This window comes from Carassius gibelio, chromosome A3 (genome assembly GCF_023724105.1).
Source record: "Carassius gibelio isolate Cgi1373 ecotype wild population from Czech Republic chromosome A3, carGib1.2-hapl.c, whole genome shotgun sequence".
Lineage (NCBI taxonomy): Eukaryota > Metazoa > Chordata > Actinopteri > Cypriniformes > Cyprinidae > Carassius > Carassius gibelio.
Genome location: NC_068373.1, coordinates 27,126,777 through 27,146,978, shown reverse-complemented (window position 1 = coordinate 27,146,978; position 20,202 = coordinate 27,126,777). Strand labels below are relative to the sequence as shown.

Below are 20,202 nucleotides of genomic sequence, written 5' to 3'. Positions count from 1 at the left end.
ACGTTACTTTAACGATTGATAATTAAGTAAAATTTAAAATTAAACATTTTAAGTTGATTAAACACAATACAATTGTGTTTTGTCGGAAAACTAAATATATTTGTGTTGTTTTAACAAAACATATATGTGTAAAACGAACGGTCCGTGTATCATCCGATCATTCAATTATTCCATTTAATCTGGCAAACCAAAAACGAAATAACGAATCAATATTTTGTTTTTCTGTTTTTCTGTATGAACCAAATATGAAAAACTGACGTTTGTTTCATTGCTTTCAGCTCGAAACGGGAAATATAATAAAGAAGGAAACCAAAACGAAATAATGGATCAAATTTACATTGTCTCAATTTTTCTTTATTTGTGTAGTAGGTCTAACTATTTCCCACGGTGCCGTCCTGCTTGCTTTGCGCATGCGCAGTGGATAGTTTCAAAGGAGTAGGTCCGGTCGCTGAGCGCCCAACACACGATGGGTAACTCGCGAAGCACAAAGTTCCTCCGTGTTTTCTCAGCATTATATCTTAGAAAATACGAGGTTTGAGAAGTAAAAGGCGGGGCAACATTTAAAATATTTCAAAGTTAAATTTCATGCAAACAGATTTTAAAAGACCAGTTTCAGTCAAATATTTTATGCCTATAACAAAACCCAGTGTTAAAACAGAGCGCAAACAATTATATCTGGAACATTATATACTGTAGACTAACCAATATGCGCTCACTTCCGCGTATTCATCCCGGGGATAAAGAACACGTTTTTGTTTAACGATCACAGGCATAGTTACAGTATGTCCAATAACAATACAACAAACTATAATAAAAATCAGATGGTTTAGAATATAGTTATATTATAAATATTTAAAATATATAAAGAAAGTGTTTTGTTTTTTATCTTATGTAAGTAGCCTAGATAGAAAACGAACAGAGAGCAAGTAGAGGGACAAGTGTTTTCTTTATTTAAATGCAAACATGTAAACAAATATGTACAGAATTATGTGAAGTTACATATTTACATTATTTTTACAGTAAAATTGTGTGAAGTAGTAGTTTTCAGATGAGAATGGGTGGGGGGTATTTTCTTGACTTCATCAAACCAAAGTCACAGTAAGCGTATAGAGTGATGTATCATTCCTGAATCCTGATATGAATCAGTCTTTGAAAGACCTATTATTATAGACAGTTCAGTGCCAAATTGTTAAACACAGACACTTGAATTTATTCCTGAAAGAATCTGAATCTTGGATGAATAGACTGAATAAAGTGCTTCTTTATTAACACAGTGACTTACTGACACCTAGTGGTGATAATTACTTTCATAAGTATCATAAAGTAGGCCTATCATTTCATTTTGTCATTACATATTTCTGTGTTAAAAATGTTGTATTAAACATTTCTCTCATTTCATTATACAGTTGTAATTGCTATGTAAAGGCATGTACAGACCTCTGATCAGCATTAAACTGTAAACAGGCCTAATACATCTAAAATCAACTTCAGACGCAGCTATCTCTGAAGGCTTAATTAATACTGATTTAATTATTACATGTATTCCAATTTAACATTATCATTTAAGAATTTAACATTAAGGATGACATAAATACAAACCCGATTCTCAAAATGTTGGGACGCTGTACAAATTGTGATTAAAAAGGGAATGGAATAATTTACAAATCTGATAAACTTATATTTTATTCACAGTAGAATCTAGATAATATATGTTGAAAGTGAGACATTTTGAAATGTCATGCCCAATATTGGCTCATTTTGGTTTCATGAGAGCTACACATTCCAAAAAGGTTGGGACAGGTAGCAATAAGAGGCTGGAAAAGTTAAATGGACCAATTAGCAACTTATTAGGTCAATTGGCAACATGATTGGGTTTAAAAAGATCCTCTCAGAGTGGCAGTGTATCTCAGAAGTCAACATGGGCAGAGGATCACCAATTCCCCCAATGCTGCGGCAAAAAATAGTGGAGCAATATCAGAAAGGAGTTTCTCAGAGAAAAATTGCAAAGAGTTTGAAGTTATCATCATCTACAGTCCATAATATCATTAAAAGATTCAGAGAATCTTGAATCATTTCTGTGTGAGGGTCAAGGCCAGAAAACCACACTGGATGCCGTGATCTCCGGGCCCGTAGACGGCACTGCATCACATACAGGAATGCTACTGTAGGAAATCACAACATGGGCTCAGGAATACTTCCAGAAAACATTGTCAGTGAACACAATACACCGTGCCATTTACCGCTGCCGGCTAAAGGTCTATTGGTCAAAAAAGAAGCCATATCTAAACATGATCCAGAAGCGCAGCTGTTTTCTCTGGGCCAAGGCTCATTTAAAATGGACTGTGGCAAAGTGGAAAACTGTTCTGTGGTCAGACGAATCAAAATTTGAAGTTCTTTTTGGAAAACTGGGACGCCATGTCATCCAGATTAAAGAGGACAAGGACAACCCAAGTTATTATCAGTGCTCAGTTCAGAAGCCTGCATCTCTGATGGTATGGGGTTGCATGAGTGTGTGTGGCATGGGCAGCTTACACATCTGGAAAGGCACCATCAATGCCGAAAGGTAAATCCAAGTTCTAGAACAACATATGCTCTCATCCAGACATAGTCTCTGTCAGGGAAGAAAAATTTTCCAACATGACAATGCCAGACCACATACTACATCAATTACATCATCATGGCTGTGTAGAAGAAGGATCCTGAGGACTGAAATGACCAGCCTGCAGTCCAGATCTTTTTTGTCGCATCATAAAGAGGAAGACCTAATTGAGCAACTAAAAGCCTGTATTAGACAAGAATGGGACAACATTCCTATTCCTAAACTTGAGCAACTTGTCTTCAGTCCCCAGATGTTTGCAGACTGTTATAAAAAGAAGAGGGGATGCCACACAGTGGTAAACATGGCCTTGTCCCAACTTTTTTTGAGATGTGTTGATGCCATGAAATTTAAAATCAACTTATTTTTCCCTTAAATTGATACCTTTTCTCAGTTTAAACATTTGATATGTCATCTATGTTGTATTCTGTTTTTATTCACAATTTCACAATTTTTGGGGAATCGGGTTTTATATTTAGGCCTAATACGACATTCTGTTTACATGGTTAATAAAAATGATTTGTGATAGAAAATGACACTGATAGAATAATTTCTGGTGAGTGCAGGTTTGAAGTAAATTAATTTCATTTTTCAGATTTCAAAATTAAATAAAAAAAGATGGGGATGAAACCCTGATTTTATGCTTCACAAAAACAAAAAAGGCTTATTTAGGCTATTCATTTATTTTATGTGAGAATTAAGAATAAAAAAAAAAAAGTCTGCTTGCAGAGTTTGGAAGAATACAAATCATTAAAGCAAAAGATCTGCATTTATCTTAAAGTAATTAGTTATTTTCCTACATAGCTGCTAAATATAATTTTTCACTTGCTGCCTTTCCAACCTAAGGAAATAGGCAGCAGAATTCTGCTCACTTGTTGCCAATTCAGACGAGATCTGATAAAGCCATGGATTTACAGTAGGTACTAAGTGTATAGTTATTTCAACCCTGATACTACATCAATAATTTGATAACTGAAGAACGGCACACAGCAGTAGATAAGCTGATGCTAGGTTTAGACATAACACAAGGAATAAATTAATTTGTTTTATTTGTACAGATTGCAATGTAACTGTAAAATAATGTAAATATTTAACTTCGTATTTTTGTGAATACAGTATTTGTTTACATGTGCACTAGAACTGTTTGTAAGTGTGTTTTGCTACTAGAACTTACATTTCAAAGTACATCTGTGCAATAAAGGTGTTCTTTTCTATAAATTCAGTATAATAAAAGGGTGTAATATATTTAACTGATACAGTAATTGTCAGGTAAAATACTATTACAAACATTATTACAGTATATCAACCATTACCTTTTTAATTACATTGTTACCTTTACATTTTTTAAATTTTTATATTGCAAAGCTAAATATATATTACATGCAGTACACGCATCTTCAAGAAACATCTAAAAATGCATCTCTTTCATCTTTGACCCTCGAACTCTAGCACTGTCTGTTCTAATTATATTTTATCTCATTTTTATTTATTTATTCTAATTGCTAGTTTTTCATTCAACACTAGCTTTCTGTATTCTTTTTCAATTATTTTTTTTATTATTTGTATTGTATGTGTGTATGTAGATAGATAGATAGATAGATTGATAGATAGATCGATAGATCGATAGATAGATAGATAGATAGATAGATAGATAGATAGATAGATAGATAGATAGATAGATAGATAGATAGATAGATAGATAGATAGATAGTATTTAATAATTAATTATCTACTTAAAATGCCCCACATACCAAAACAAGTGGTTAGCGTGATTTCAAAGGACATTTAAACCATCTCAGATTTTTATTATAGCGTGTTGTATTGTTATTGGACATACTGTAACTATGCCTGTGATCGTTAAAAAAAAAAAAAACGTATTCTTTATCCCCGCGAGGAATATGCGGAAGTGAGCGCATATTCCTTTGAAACTATCCACTGCGCATGCGCAAAGCAAGCAGGACGGCACCGTGGGAAATAGTTAGACCTGCTACACAGATAAAGAAAAATTGAGACAACGTAAATTTGATCCATTATTTCGTTTTGGTTTCCTTGTTTATTATATTTCCCGTTTCGAGCTGAAAGCAATGAAACAAACGTCAGTTTTTCATATTTGGTTCATACAGAAAAACAGAAAAACAAAATATTGATTCGTTATTTCGTTTTTTGGTTTGCCAGATTAAATGGAATAATTGAATGATCGGATGATACACGGACCACGAACAGTGCCGGAAAACCATTTTTTTGAGTGTAGAAACAAACAAGATATTAACCGAAGCTTTCTGTCTAATGGTTTCTGATCAGATTGTAGAAAAATGAATAATGCCTAGGCTTCTTCAGAACAGCATCAGGTGAGAGATGTGCAGAGTCACAGTATTAGTGACTGTACATTGAATGTCATTCAGGCTTCAATGGTTACAGCTTGAACCTAGAAAAGACGACAGAAATCAAAATCACAGAGAGACAGTGAGAGATATAATATTTTTCCTTTTTCTGATTATTATGCTGCCAAAGAATGGAGCTTTCTTGCTCTATTTATTAGTATTAACAATAATGCCATTTATAATTAATAATAAACAAATGAATAAAACCACTGATAAAGATCCAAACAATATGTCTCTTAATCTTAAGAAATATTATCTTAATGTCATCATATCATGCTCACACTTATGTAATCTTGATTTATTTTTAAGTTTTTTATTGATTGACTTTTTTCGATAGATAAACTATATAGATAGATAATTGTCATCATCACTATTATTATATATTAAAATAGTATTGAAATTTTCACAGTACCAATATAAGTATTATGACAGTTGTTGGTACTGATGATGATAATAATAATAATAATAATAATAATAATAATAATAATAATAATAATTTTTGGATCTTTATTAGTGGTTATTTTATTTATAAATTTTTTATATATTTATAAATTGCATTGTTAATAATAATAATAATAATGGAAAACCGTAAAAATGAATTCAATTTTTTTTTATATATATATACATTTATATGTGTGTGTGTAATTTATATTACATTTGTTCCATTTTTGCAAAACAATATATATATATATATATATATATATATATATATATATATATATATAATAAACAAAGTTATGTAATATATTTATTTACATTACATTATTTACATTATTTTTATGTAGATTTATTTTATAGCAATAAGGATATATACAGATCAAATTCTGTAATTGATAAATGATGCACTGCATTTTCAGTGACAGACTGACCATTATAACATATAATAGATATATAATATGAATCAGTGTTGTCTCCTTGTGTGGTCTGTGATGAAGCGAACAGCTCTGATGATGGACCAGTTTAATTAAAGAGCCTGAGACCCCCGGAGTCTGATGTGGACATGGATGATCGTCTGACTCTGTGTTGAACAGAAAGTGACCGTGTCCCGCTGGACGAAAGCACCAGATGTTGCACATTTCATTCTCTCTCTTGTTCTCAATCCATCATAACATCTCCAAATGAGCCTCTGCCTGTGCTTCTAGGCCTTGCTCGATTCCTTTCACTTTCCCTTATTTAAGAATCTAACAGAACTCCTCCATTTCATGCATCTTCAGTTGGCTGTACTTTCTGTGTGAGCATGTTTTTTTATTGCTCTGCCAGGACACTCACACACGCTTCAACATGAAGCTTGTTCTCCAGGCTTCAGATCTACTGCTGGCCCACAGACACACACACGAAGAACCACACGGTTCTGACAGACTCAGAAAGGCAGGGAGGTAGATACATGCGGTCCTGCAATCTGTTGCCTCCGGTTCACAACGTGGCAGTGAGACACTAGTAAAGGCATCACCTACAAACCCCTCACATCCAGCTACAGCTGCCTCACTGGAGCTCTCATTTATTAACTTGATCTCAGATGTTTCCCCATAAATACCCTAAGGTCGAGTTAATTGCACCACTAAGGATTAAGCTTTTAGTTTAAGTCAAGGTTTATCTAATTATTCTGATGCATCAAACTTTAAACCAATGCAAAAAATCAGCTGAGACAGGTGTTAGATAATTGGAGTGAGAAACATCTGAGAAGCACACAAGACAAAACAAACCCTTCTCTATTTAATCTCACTGCTGTCTATGAGAAACTATTGAGAAATTAGAGCCGGTGATTAAATAAGTACTGGCACATTGTAAATTACACAAAAAAGACTTTCCAGGTCATAAAATTATCAGAATTATTTAAAAAAATTGTTAAATTATCCAAAAAGTTGTTTTAGACAACAGTCTACCAAATTATTATTCTTTTAATATGGTCAGAATTTTCTACATTTTCTTTCTCAATAATTGTGATCTAGAGTAGATTCTCATTATACAATTTTATTTATGAACTAATTTATTATAATGCATGTTATATTTATGCATTACACTTTTGTTATAATAGAAAACATACATTTAAATGGTAAATATTTAATTTTATTATCATTTAATAAATATTTTAAAATTTAAAGAATGAATATCTATTATGGTAATGAGAATTAGATTATATTTGCATTACTATAATGATTTTTTTAGTGTTTAGAATGGTTTAATTAAATTGTAAATAATATCACAACACAATTTCTACAAATATATACATCATATATATTATTCATACATAAAATGTATTATGTATAAAATATATAATAGATAATAGTAGTCCTAAAATATAGAACTTTATATAAATCAAACCTGATTTTAGCTATATTACTATTACTTTTTTTTCACAGTTTGTCAGTGTGCTTGTTTGATAAAATTACTTGATTACATAGAAATTTGACTATAAAATAATAACTATTATTATAGTTATTATTATTAATAAATAAAGTTATAAGAATGTTACATAAAAATACTAGGCCTATAATGAATAATGAATGATTCATTCTTCATCACCCAAGCTGAGGCTGATCATCACTGCCCACAAGCACACAGAGAAGTGAAGGAAAGGCACAGGTTACTCACGGTTATCGTGGGAATAGCGGCTACCAGAGAGTACACGAGCACCGGCGGTACGTTACTCCTCTCCTCGGGTCCGGGGTAAGGTTTGGAGAACGTCTTGTCGAAGCAGAAGAACCCCTGGATGTGCACGGGGAAGGTGTCCGTGTATTCGAAGTAGTACGCCAGGAGAACGGTGCCTGCCATGATCACCAGCTGAAAATAAAACATGATCCACGCGTTACAACCAGAGAACAAGTCGCTCCGCCACAGCCAGCGCGCGACCGCACAATCAGAGACGCACGCGCGCAAACGCTCCGGCTTCGTGATACTGAGAGCGTTGCATGCTGTTCTTCCGCGAGGAGAGGAGATCCGCACAGAGCGAGCGAGAGGAGAGAGGGAAACGGGGACCGGTGCTGCGAGAGTCAACGGGGATTGGAGCCTGAGTGGACACAAATTGGCTCGGCTGCGTGCGTGTGTCCGCGTGCGCGCAAGTGACATTTGGGATGAGTGTGAAACACAATGAGGGTGTGAACACGCTCATAAGCGACTTACAAAAGAAGCTCGCCTTCATTCAGTGTTTCTCATTCAACCTAAATAAAGACAACGCGTTCTGACACAAGCTAACCGCGGATTAACTAACTAAAAAACACTGAATCACACACAAACGGCAAGTAACACATTGATTTATAAGTGATAGGTCTATTTTAAAGTAGAAAAACTGAAATTGTATTTTCTTGTAAAACATGTTTAGATAATCTTTGTTTTATTTACAACCTTGAAAAAAAGAAATGAAAAGCATTTTTACAATTTAAGACTGTATAATGTGGTTAAAAATAAATTCTAATTATTCTGATAATAAAATTAATAAAATTAATAAATAAAAAAAACAGGTTTGCTGCTTCTTTGTGGGGCTGTATAATTTGTGGTTATATATCAGTATACCAAATAATATTATTCCTACAACCAAATGAAACAAAACAACATAAAAAAAATTATATTATAATATTTTACTGTAAAATAATAAAATTTGAATTTAAGAAACTTTTCATTCAGAAAGTTTTAATTACATAGAAAAAAGCCTGCAGATTTGTAGGAAAACTCATTCTTCGAACATACTTCAACAATCATTGCTTTACTCACAACTTAGAAAATAAATGCAGTATAGGGCTGCTTTTTAATATTACTATTGGAATATCACTGTAAAAAAAAAAAGTATAGAAAAAGAGTATAGAAATTCAACTTTAAACAATTTTAAAACCTTATCGGTTTTAGATTTTATTGTGTTTTTTATGTTTTGCATTCCCAAATGCACATTACAGCGATCCAAACTCCGATCAAATGCAGAAATGAGTTTGTGCAGGGCAGCATTTACTGTGAACCAGATCTGCTCTGAGACGCTGAAAACACTGGATCATGAGCTGTTCCCCTTTAATTGAACCCTTAACACATGCAGTGCTTATATTTTATTCAATCTCAGCCTTACTCGATGCATGAATTTATACTAGATTAAAAAAATATATCAAATAAAATCACTAAAAGACAGAGTAAGAACAATAATAAGTAGTAGCTCTGAGAAAAGATGACATTTTTAACTGTGATATGTGTCCAAATGCATTTTGGGGACGCTGTATAAAACAATACATGTTTTTTATTCTGTGCATAATCCTTGTTTCCTGAGTACTTGAAGCATGAAAAATGCACTTGGATTATTCACCCTGATCTCTCAACCCACACAGACAGCCACATTCACACACACACACACACACACACACACACACACACACACACACCCTGACCCATGTCTCAGTCAAGTGTTTTCAACCCCTTTCAAATACTGTTGCATTTAACTGTCATGGTGAAGAATAAAACATTGCAGGGTTAAAATGTTCTGCAACACTTAGTCTCCTAAAAATACAGCCTGAATATAATTGTAGATTATAACAGCAAAGCAGAAATGTATTTATTTCTATAGTGCTTTTTAAAACACACAATGTTATAAAGGAGCTTCACAGGAAATATAAAGCAGATAAAAGAACGATCTTGCATTTGGTGTAATACAATGCTGTAAGTGTCCACCAGGGGACAGACTGGAGCTTTAAAGATGATTCGTGGTGAACGATGGGGCAAAAATCACTAATGATGTAATGTGTGAAACACACACACACACACACACACACATACGAAAGAGAGAGGGAGAGTTTGTTTTAAGAAAATAAAACTTATTTTATTCAAAAATATTAAGCAGCACAGTTTTCAACATTGATTTAATTAAATGTATTAATTACTTGATTATTGTATCAATTTAGAATATGAGAATGAAAATCTAATTTTAAAATATATTAAAAAAATATTATTTTTTCATTTGTACTTATATTTCACAATATTAATTTTTTTTTAAAGCCTTGGTGAGCAGTAGAGAATTCTTTTTAAAAAATCTTATAAAACAGTAGTGTACATATTTAGTAAAAATATTTGCTCTCTCCATAATATCATGAGTATGTGAACACATACCAAACATGTAGTTTATTAACATGCACATCTGATCATTCATTGGAAATATTCAGCTCAAATGTTAAAATAGTATCTCACTGGAGCATGCTGCTTTTATTTGGCAGGAGTTTGTGAAGCGATCATTAAACGCACTGTGCCAGAATCACTCCGTGTTCACTCAAAGTCTAATTAGAGAGCAGGAGGAGGAGGGATGTTCCATATGGCAACATGTTTCTCCACAGCAAGCTAAAATCAACATTAATCTGCTGTCATCATCTCATTTAGCAAGAGATAAAAGTTCAGAGCAGTCTAAAATGTATCCTGGAGACATTACTGTAGGAGTACATCTGCTGTGCTAAACTCATATAAAGAGTGCATAGATGTGGAAGACATGAGCAAAAGACGACAGGTTAATATGTGTCACAGATGCTTATGAATATTTGCTCTGTAATATATGCACTTCTATATTGTGGCCCATACAGCAAACAAGTTGAGACAGATCAATAGAGACCCTCAGCGTATTAACCACAGCATCACTGTAAGCAAAGCTGACAGGTGACTCCACGGTTTGGAGGAGCGCTGCGGAGGACACGCTTGATTGTGTTTAGAGGACAGCGGAGAGAGAGAGACTTCCAAAGGACAAGATTCACCGCTCTCAGAAATGAAGGATGACAGATGTGTTGTTATTTCGGGAAGAACGTGGTGAACCGAAGATCTGTTTCACAGCCTGTTTGGGAAGGTACGACTCCCTGGAGATTTGACCCCGTTCTGATTCAGGGTTCAAGAGCATCCTGCAGCTGGACTGTGAAATTCATTCAAAAGTCTCAGCTCTAATGGGACAGTCGAGTCTGTCAGAGTATTTTTAGAGTTGTCTCTCTTCACGCTGGCAGACACTGAAGGCTGTCTAGCCCTTTGAGTGACAGCTCATCTCTCCTCTTATTCATAGCTCATTAAGGGCTTTTATTCTGCCTGATGAGCTGAACTAAACAGCACCGAACGATGCCATGTACCATTTACTTGTACTCTATTATCATGAACAGACACAAAAATATGATCTTTTAAGGGTTAGTTCACCCCAAAATGAAAATTATGTCATTAATGACTCACCCTCATGTTGTTCCAAACCAGTCAGACCTCAGTTTATCTTCTGAACACAGTTTAAGATATTTTAGATTTAGTCCGAGAGCTCTCAGTCCCTCCATTGAAGCTGTGTGTATGGTATACTGTCCATGTCCAGAAAGGTAAGAAAAACATCATCAAAGTAGTCCATGTGACATCAGAGGGTCAGTTAGAATTTGTTTAAGCATCAAAAATACATTTTGGTCCAAAAATAACAAAACATTTCGACTTTATTCAGCATTGTCTTCTCTTTCGGTTCTGACATAATTTTAATATTTGGGTGAACTAACCCTTTAATAAATACAGTTTTAGCTGCCCTGCAAATATCTTTAGGCGGAGCTGGTTTTGGACACATTTCTAGCTGAAAACCAGCTTGGTAAAAATTTGGGATACCATCTTACACCAGTTAAGAGCAGTAAACCTATATCAGATCGGATAGATATAGATCCAACAGTCTTAAATAAAATATAATTCAAGCATTTACTGCACAAAACAAGTAATGGTTCAACAGGTTTGTTGTTGCTTCACAATTAGCGGCTTGTTAAGAGACCACAGCCTGTGTTTCAGCAGGTGTACTGTAAATAAACATTATCCCGCTGTGAAGTCACTCCAGCAAATTCAAGTCGTTTAGGACGCTGCCAAGTTGTGCCGTTCTTCCTCTCTTTCTACAAGTCTTCTCTTCTCTTCCTTCATCCATCAAGATCAACACTGTTTCTCTGCCTTCCCGCTGTTGGTCTTTTATCCTCCTACGGAGTCAAACTGCACAGCTCCAACAATGCTCATCTGCGACCTGCCAGTTCAAGTGGTAAACTCGTTTTTAAAAATATTTCTTTTTTTATTCTTTTCATTTTCCAGCACGTTTGTAGATCTCCATGCTGCTGTCAAATGAGCCAGAGAGACTAGATGGGTCATCGCTCACTACCAATGATCCACTGATGGAGAGATGTTTTACCTTTACTTTAATTGAATGCTTTTAAAGCCCCCTTTAAACCATTGCCCTCAACATAACAATGTAGCTAATATCAGGCTTTACTATCTTTACGGGTATTTGCTTACCACAATATAAGCAAAACCAGACCCACAGAGACACACAAACAAACCTTCATATCCATTGATAAACTTAATGATTTCACCTCATATTTTTAATTTAAGTATAAACCAAACTGATGTGAATAAAGTTTTAACTCTCTTCAAAGTCACTGAAGCACCTGCTGAAATGTTGTGCCCTCTGCTGGATTTTATTTGCGGTACAAAGCAAATTTGAGGCCACAATTTCATAAAAATGACAATTTTGTCATCATATTTTAAACTTTACTATATTTGACATAATCACTGACACTGGGATACAGTGAAAGACAGTCAGTGAATAATGGTTTTCACAGATTCACACAAAAATACTGTTCGACTTGTGAAGACTAGATATAATGCTCATGCTACTTTTGTGTTTGTTTGCTTTTGTTTTTTTTTTGTGTGTGTGTTCGTGGTCACCGTTTGCTTTATAGCATGATAAAAGACCAGGACTAACATTTTTCAACATTTCTACAAATTATTAATTCTATAATATTTATTGACAATCTTTTTCTTTCTTTCTGTGAAGCACTGAAAGGGCCAGGCCCTAGATTTCCCCCGTTATGTTGAATAACTGGCTGTGTTATGTTTCTTTCATATTCTCAGCTTTTTGCTTTTCCTTGCTGAAGTGAGTCATAGCAATCATTCAGTGTGCTACACAATAAATAAATACATCACTGTGGCTTATCAAAAACAAAAAAAATTATATATATATATATATATATATATATATGCATGCTACAAGAGCACAATACTGTATATGTGTGAATGCATGTGCGGGCGTATTACGGCAACAAAGCAGCAATGAGAAAATGTACACATGTGGGAGAGAGAGAGAGCATCTGAAAAGGATATAGCAAAAGAAGAAGCTTTTATCACTCAGGATAGAGATCCAGCTGACTGGTATCCATAGTAACAACAGTGGAGGCAAGTGTAGTGATGTGTTTGTGATGCGCACGTGACATTTACACACACACACACACACACACACACACACAATTCAGTCCATTATCTTTCCATCCTTCAAGAAACAAACAATGAAACGTTTAGAAATTAATTATTTCTAACCTGAATCATAGAAATAATAATTACATTATATCTCAGCACAAAATATACACTTTATATACACTATGACTGCTATACATTCATATACACGACCCTTGAGCACAAAATCAGCCTTAAGTCACAGGGGTATATTTTTAGCAATAGCCAAAAAAAACAACAACATTGTATGGGTTAAATTTGTCCATTGTTCTTTTATGCCAAAAATCATTAGGATATTAAAGCTGCAGTCGGTAACTTTTGACGCTCTAGCGGTTAATAAACAGAACTTCTTGCAGAAGAACATTGTAGCCGGAACTACTTCTCTCTGTTTATGTCTGTGAAGAATCACAAAGGTACTGGGTTACTCCGCCGTGGTACCCCCGAAGCAATCTAAAATAGTCTGAATATAAACACTTATTATAGGTGCACCCTAGTGATTCAGGACAAGCTAAAAACTGTTTGGAAAATGGATTCATGATGTACTCGCTTATTATGTTCATTTTTCTACATTTTGAACACAAACAAAGTCACGGACCGCAGCTCAGATTGGTTGTTTTTTACCGGGAGCGACTGACTTTCTGCAAATGGCAATAGGAGCACTGGGAGGAGCCAGAGGAGCCTGATTTTTTCACAGATTATCTGTCTCGTATTCTACTGTCAGGACATAATGACAGGTTTAACAAATATGTAAAAAATATATTTTTACAAAAGTTACCTACTGCAGCTTTAAGTAAAGATCATGTTCCATGAATGTATTCTGTAAATTTCCTACCATAAATATATAAAAACTTTTGATTAGTAATATGTATTGCTAAGAATTCATTTGGACAAATCGATTTTATCAGTAGAATGATTTTTTTTTTTTTGCAACCTCAGATTCCAGATTTTCAAATAGAAGCATCTCAGCCAAATATCGTCTGATCCAAACAAACCATACATCAGTAGAAAGCATGTATAAATCTCAATTTCAGAAAACCAACACTTAAGACTGGTTTTGTGGTCCGGGGTCTCACACACACACACACACACACACACACAAACATATATATATATATATATATATATATATGACTGCTGCTGTCAAAAAATAGGAATTATATAAATTATTATAAAATATAGAAAAATAGAAAAATGTAATTAAATATGTTTATATTTGTCCATATAGACAGTGAAAGAGAACGGACCACATTTACTTTTCTAAATGAAAAATGAAATGTATATCTGTTTTTTTTTTATTATTCATTTAATAAAGACAATGTGGTCTGTTTTCTTCAAGTAGGGTTAACTATGACCTGCAACAGCACATGTAAAACTGATCTGAATCAATACAAAGCAAACAGCTGGAGTGCGGCTTCTCTCTATATCATTGATGGGATTGATCAGAGCTTCATAACCATCACATCTTTAACTGTGAGCCCATTCAGAGTTCATAAAACCTCCTGATCTAACTTGATAAACTCTGGATTGTGGTTATGGGTTAAGGCTTTAGGATAACTCACCTCCACAAATAGGAAACATGGTAGAATGGAGCTACTGCTCTTCGCAGCAGGCTTCTCTTCGACTGCCATTGTAGATCCCTCTTCTTTCTGCTCTGTTCCTTCTTTCACACTCCCACTTTATTCTTCTCACATGAAAGAGAAAGAAAGAACAGGTCAGGAGCTAGAAGACTCCATTATAATAACTTATTTGTCTTTGCAAGTCTGAAGGATATTCTCCTGAATATTCTCCAGTCCATTTTAAATGAGCCTTGGCCCAGAGAAAACACCTGCGCTTCTGGATCATGTTTAGATATGGCTTCTTTTTTGACCTATAGAGTTTTAGCCGGCGACGGTGAATGGCACGGTGGAATGTGTTCACCGACAATGTTTTCTGGAAGTATTCCTGAGCCCATGTTGTGATTTCCATTACAGTAGTATTCCTGTATGTGATGCAGTGCTGTCTAAGGGCCTGTAGATCACGGGCATCCAGTATGGTTTTCCAAACTTGACTCCTTTCTGATATTGCTCCACTATTTTTCGCCGCAGCATTGGGGGAATTGGTGATCCTCTCCCCATCTTGACTTCTGATAGACACTCTTCTTATACCCAATCATGTTGCCAATTTACCTGATAAGTTGCTAATTGGTCCTCCAGCTGTTGCTTATATGTACATTTAACTTTTTTGGCCTCTTATTGCTACCTGTGCCAACTTTTTTGGAATATGAAGCTCTCATGAAATGAAAATGAGCCAATATTTTGCATGATATTTCAAAATCTCTCACTTTCAACATTTGATATGTTATCTATATTCTATTGTGAATAAAATATAAAAGTTTATGAGATTTGTAAATTATTCCATTTAGTTTTTACTCACAATTTGTACATTGTCACAACTTTTTTGAAAAAAAAAAAAATCCAAAAAAGTTGGGAAACAGTGTATATATAGACACACACACACACAGTTTTATAATTAATACATATTTTTTCACTAACATAAGAATTGTTAGTGGCTGATCTCCAAAACTAAATTTCCCAAAATCTGCAAATGTAAAATATTTATTATTTACATATTTCCTACTCTTGTGTTTCCCGAATAGACAATTATTGCATTACTGTTGACAGTTACATGATCCAAAAAGGTTTCAATTATAAATTGTCCACTGAAATACTACGAGACTTGATGTTTGTGAACTAGATTAGGCCGCTTACAGCACATCTCCTTTCTGGTTTGGAGTTGTGCACTTTACTTTACAGAGAGTTTATGACCCAAAAGATTAACTACTGGGTTAAGAACAAATGATGCAACCATTTGTAGCAGGTTACAATCTAATTAGTACTTACAAAGCCCCTTTACCTTAGTGTTAATTTACGAACAGATGGTCAAAACCTACCCAGAACTCTAAGACTGGACTTTCAATGGACAGTGAACCGCAGAGCAGCATTTTGTCAGCAGGTCTGTTCAACATCACACTGTAAACCTCAGAGTTCAGGACAGGAGAATAAATATCACATGAAGACAGGCACTAAAGCTCTATGACAGAAAGCATCTAGTACATGCCTCGGCTTTTAGTGCACCTTACGCTCACAGCGGTCAACGTTTTACATCTGTCAGTGTGCAAGTCCTCAGATAATGTAAAAAAAAAAAAAAAAAAAAGAGCGACAGACCTGCAATTTTTTTTACACGTTTCCTTGTTGCTGAGCAACACTGGAAGGTTTTCTAGAAAGTCTAGAAAGGTGTGTCTTTTTAATGTCTCTGAGGAAAAAGGAAGCTGAAGTGCACAACTCCAAACCAGAAAGGAGATGTGCTGTAAGACTCTAGGGGTAAATTCATCCAAATAATCAAGAAAATAGGTCAACCGGAAAGAAGGTTTAAGAACAATTTGGGTATCTCCCACTGTTTTTTTGTTTTGTTTTGTTTTTTAAAACCTTTATAATTTTATTTTGCTCAATCTCGCTTATGTTAACATGTTTTTATGATTATGTAGATGCTTCAAGCTTGGATGAGTTTTTATCTATTGATCAGGAATCAAAATGCTTAATGCACAAAGTTCATTCAATGAGCACAATGGTTAGTTAACTTATTTGTGTATATGGCAAAATATATAGCCTACTATATACTTTAAGTTATATTTTATACATTTAATAATTGTTTTATTTTATATACACTGTTAGACTTTGCTGTAATTTTACAGTTACTTACGGCAAAAAAGCCCAGTAAACTACCATATATATATATATATGTTTTACAGTTAACTACTGTAACATGCACTGCATTAGTAGTACTACTTCTGGGTGTTTTATGCCATTTACGGTAATTTACTGTATATGGGAATTTGCGGTACATTACTGTTTGATGCAGTAGTGTTACTGAAATTTGCTCAGCTGATGAAAAACATGAATCTGCATTTTCAATTTAATATCTGGGTAAGTGTGGTGAAATACATTTATTTTTTAAATGATTAATTACTGATATTGATAAGCTATTGTAAAGGGGTAGTTACAGTAACTTACTAACAATAGTGCTGCCAGTAAGTTACTGCAAAAATACAATAAAAAGTCTAACAATGTGTTTTAATTATATACTGTACAAGTGTGGGTCTGTGCTAAATGTAATGCAATGCCCACATAAAACACAGAAATCGTCGAGTAACAGTCTAAAACATGAAGAGGTCAAAACACTGTAACTTTAAAACTGTAACAAATTTACGTTTCTTTTTTTTCTTTTTTTTTTTACATGACATTAATATTAAATATCATTTTTGTCATTATTTGCCATTTTTTTTGCATTATCCTTGTGGTCAAATGGTACTAACTGAACAGGCTTCGGTCAGAATACGATGCAAAGTAGGCCAGACTTTGTTGACAGTCAAAAGTCTGGCTTTGTATGACTAACTTGTGTGCATCATACTACAGCCCTCTATACTCTACAGAGCCAGGCTGACAAACACACAGGCAATGGCTAAAATTAACCCCATATACTGAACGAGCCACTTCAAACAGGAGGGCTTTTCCAGAGACGGAGGGTTGCTGGATCACCACAAATTGAGACTGGGCTGCTATCCACAAAGAACACTTTCAATCAGTACTGACTTCAATCAGTACAGTCAAGCGGTTATAGGATCCCAGGGGGCACAAACTCCATTACAACGCAGAGCTTGCACTGACTTTCCATTCTGATTCAGGTATGAAAATATAGATGGCCTGCCTCTGCTTTCATATTACATTCGGTTTCAGAATGATTGCTATTTAAGAATGGTGATAGATAAGTACAACAAAAAAATCTCTGAAGGTCTTTGACTTCATGTCTAATCCTATAATGGAGAATGACTTGTGCAGTATCTTCACCTGACTTCAACAACTCGCAAACAAAAACAAAACAAAAGCTTGAATGTTCAAATCATCTGCAATTTTACATTTGATAAAAAACTAAATACATAAGCAGTCTTATCATCCTCTGTGTTCCTTAAAAGTAAGCCATACAGATTTTTAAACCTGAATAATGGTGAGCTAATGAAGACAGTTTTACCAAACATCACCTTTCAGTGCATCCTCTACAAATGAAACTCATAAACGCTTACCAAGCAGTGCTGCACGACTTAACTCTGTCACTTGCCTTGCTCTCTTCTCATTATTACTTCATTTGTCCAACCCAGTAATAAATCAGGAGTGTAATCCTCTTGGTGGTGTACTGTTGTAAGCACCTGGATTACATTGTATGTGTGTCTACATCTATCGCCCCACTGTCTCATCTTTGATTTGAACCTGTCTCTGGATTTCAGCCACCCCCAAAACACATGCACGGTTCAAATCACCCCATGCATCAGCCGCCAGCATCGCAATTTCAAGCTATTAAAGGTGGGGGATGCATGCGAAAGCAATAAGAGCGTAAGTAAAACCCTAAAGGGATTTTGTCATACAGGGTAATTAGAGCCAGCCTTTGGGGAATACCACACACCCAGCCTCCTTCCTTCCTTCCTCCTCCAAGTCCTTCTGATTTCCAGCGATATGGAGCAGAAACCTCACTAATCCTTCCACGGTGAATCAGTCCCATACGGCCAGCACCACACGGTGCATGCACGATTAAATGGATAGCCAGCCTTACCTCTAACCCGGCAGCCGTCGCGATGGATTCCTATGCAGTGTCCATAGCGTGCGTTTTCCATGGAGCTCCTGTGCGCCGAACCAGCTTCACTCTCTCCTCGTCCTCGTTCTTCCGTCTTTCTACACACCCACGCAGGATTTTTCTCGCGTAGCGTTTCCTCACATTAGCGCACGCAGATGCGCTCACGGTCTGTGTGCAAACCACAGGCGGATTAGACCCTCACCTCGAGCGCAGCTCTCCAGTGCGGCTTCAGCGAGTGCGCGTGCATGTGCAGGGAGTCTAGGGAAGAGTCTGATTTGTATTCAGGCTCGTGCCTCCCTCTCTATCTCTCGCTGAGGATTCAGGTAACAGTGTGAGCTGTAGTGAATGTAGGTTAATGATATATTCAAAGTGATCTGGTGTTGGTCATGCGTGCCAAGCGTTGTTCTACTACAACTACTATTGCGAAGTCTAAAACAAATCGCAGCACTCATTAGTGATGCTTGGATCAGTGTTGTTCATTTATTAGACATACTGAATAGTCTAATAAATGATGATAGTGACCCACATAAGACAAATGAACGCTAGTAATTGGGAAGGGATCATATTATTGAGTGGCAACGGCTGCAATGTTAAACAACAGAATTAATGAAACAACTTGCCACACAGGTGTTTAAGATAAAATCTTACTAATTGAATCAGAACTTCTCCAAGTCTCCATGCAACTTTCCCTTAGAAATGACTGACTTCTGGTCTTTCATTTGTTGCAAATGTGGTGTGATTAAGAAATTTACTCAGAAAAGTCTGGTATTCTTTTAATGATGTGCTCCTTTGACATTAGCCAGTAAGCAACAACCTTGCATAAAACCAGAACACCCTAATAACACTCTAGCAATGCCTTTGTAAGTAACCATGTAGAACACTGTGACAACCACCTAACAACACCCTAGCAACATTTAAAAACATCCTATCATCATAGCAACCATTTGAAACACTGTGAAGTTTAAAACGTTCAAATGCATTTTTTCGTATTATTCATCCAAAAAATTAGTTAAGCACAGAAACCTTGCACACTGAGTCCAATGCGTATTAATTAATCCATCGCCAAAAATTTTGCAAAACTATATGAAATGTATTATTCAAGCAGTGAGGATGATTTTGTTGTCCTCTCTTCTTAAAAAGAGAAAAATAAAGAAGAAATATTGGGTCCATCCAATCCAGAGCAGATAGAGATAGAGGATAAAGGATAGAGAGTTCCACATACTTATCAAGGAGCTGTGGGATCATTCCAAGGTATTCTGCAGTCATCTGCCACAGTCTGTCTCTCTGTATTCTGCACTATGTTTGTCATACACTGCTTTGTGGTGCGAGACAAAG

General features: G+C 35.3%; 1 protein-coding gene across 6 annotated transcripts in view; it reads right to left on the bottom strand.

Annotated features, from left to right (window-relative positions):
- Positions 1 to 19,287, bottom strand: part of LOC127954596 (phospholipid phosphatase-related protein type 5-like) — a 36,146-nt gene extending 16,859 nt beyond the window's left edge. For 4 of the 6 annotated variants that reach the window (XR_008153403.1, XR_008153402.1, XM_052553395.1 and 1 more), the window contains exon 1: positions 7,570 to 8,147. Coding sequence is in view for 4 of the 6 variants with exons in the window: in XM_052553395.1 (XP_052409355.1) it covers positions 7,570 to 8,043 (474 nt within the window). In the remaining 2 variants the exon portion in view is untranslated. Of the gene's footprint in view, positions 1 to 7,569; positions 8,148 to 14,765; positions 14,888 to 18,699 lie in introns of those variants that run through there. The other 2 variants (XM_052553396.1, XM_052553397.1) reach the window with 2 other exon arrangements.
- Between the last annotated feature and the right edge of the window lie 915 nt (positions 19,288 to 20,202).